Source organism: Octopus bimaculoides, chromosome 5 (assembly GCF_001194135.2).
Source record: "Octopus bimaculoides isolate UCB-OBI-ISO-001 chromosome 5, ASM119413v2, whole genome shotgun sequence".
In the NCBI taxonomy this organism is placed as follows: Eukaryota; Metazoa; Mollusca; class Cephalopoda; order Octopoda; family Octopodidae; genus Octopus; species Octopus bimaculoides.
The window spans coordinates 42,423,134-42,424,787 of NC_068985.1; the positions used below are offsets into that span (position 1 = coordinate 42,423,134).

The 1,654-nt window shown below is 35.1% G+C and overlaps 1 protein-coding gene across 1 annotated transcript in view; it reads right to left on the reverse strand.

Moving 5' to 3' along the window:
• LOC106876066 (chitotriosidase-1) overlaps nt 1–1,654 on the reverse strand; it is a 28,220-nt gene that overhangs the window by 14,811 nt on the left and 11,755 nt on the right. The window contains exons 5-6 of the mRNA XM_014924473.2: nt 871–1,062; nt 253–369 (exon numbers count right to left, since the gene is read on the reverse strand). Coding sequence (XP_014779959.1) covers nt 253–369; nt 871–1,062 — 309 coding nt within the window. The remainder of the gene's footprint in view (nt 1–252; nt 370–870; nt 1,063–1,654) is intronic.

Consider the following 1,654-nt stretch of genomic DNA (forward strand, 5'->3'; position numbering starts at 1 on the left):
TACACACACACACTTTTACTTGTTTCAGCCATGCGGCTGTGGTCATGCTGGAGCACCACCATATATACATATAGTTTGTATCTACACTTTGAAAAGGGGGAAATCCTTCACACATTTGCACACAGTTTTTCTGAAGTTAGATCTTCTTATGATTCAAGTATTGTGAATTACAAACTTAATATTGAAGTATCGCAACAGAAATTCTGGACTAACTCTAGTTTTAAATGTGCTCTTATAAAACTATGTACAAACCTTCAATGCTACACTCTGGTTGTTTTCGTAACCAATCCAATCATTGTCCACGACAGTAAAGGGGACTCCTCTGTCTTCCATGAAAACACTTGTTGAGCTTTTTAAAAGCTCACATGTCTGTGAAGCAAAAAACAAATAACAAGATTTTAAAAAACACATGCTAAATATAAATACAACTGTTTCAGATATATATTACAGTGAGCTGAAAGTTTCTATCAATAAAAGCTATCCATGTAATTAATAAATAAATTGCCTGGCTCTAGGTGTATTAAAAATGCTAAAAATATCAAACAAGAGAAAGATAGCACCAAAGATGAATTGATCAAACTTCGACTGCTCAATGTCAAACTTACACTACTAGATGAAAAATTCCGGATATTCATATATTTTTGGCAATCCAATCGGTGAAACATGCCGAGAAGTAAACACTGGTAAAATCAAAATATGTTGGCATTCATACACACACATATAGCATAGGCTTTAACTTTAGAATTATTTCTCAGTGAAACTGAATGTAATTTCTTATAGAGAATTTGTAAATTTATCTACAAAAAACGTTAGCTTAACCTAACTTGGAGAAAATCCTACTAGAGTAATGAAATTAATGTAGAACTTTACCTCGTAGTAAGCTAGAAAGCCTTTGGTTTTTGTATATATTCCTTTAGTTCCTTCACCGAAAGAAGGAAGACCTTCTTTTATGTTCTGAGGGCTATGCGACCCAATGAGAAAACTGCGACCATAAAATGGTATACCGATATTAATCTTTTTCTTAGGAACACCAAGACTGTTCCAGTAAGAAGCTGTAAAGTTCTGCAAATATAAATTAGTGCACACGTGAGGCAAGATTCGGAATAAAATTCTGGTATTTATGCGGAGAATATGAAAACGACCATTGGAAGGTGGGGAGTTCAGAACTGAAGGGCGCAACAAAGTACCAGAGATGGTATCGGCCAACAAGGCATCAATGGACTGCGGGCGTCTCGAGTGGGGCGGTGGCGGTTGGGAAAACAGAAATGCGCGAATAAACGAGACTATTACGAAGCTGTGTGGACGAACATGAAGCAGAGGCGCAGATTGTATAGTAAAACACAGCAAACTTTCAAATGAGACCGTTTGTATATATAAAAAAATACTCATGTCACCATTTTTCACTGCAATAACGAAATATTGTTCACGTTACTTAGTATGGATCCTAGTTATCGTTTCCATTATGGTATGGAAGGATAATGCGGTGATTACTCAGGATGGAAATTATACTTTACTTTCATCTCCGACAAAATGTTATTTGGCCAAACCCAAGAAGTGGCTAGATCCAGAGTAATATCTACAGTGATATATCTTCAGTGATTTGTTGTATGATCAATGTATATATATATATATATGTATATATATATATATATAT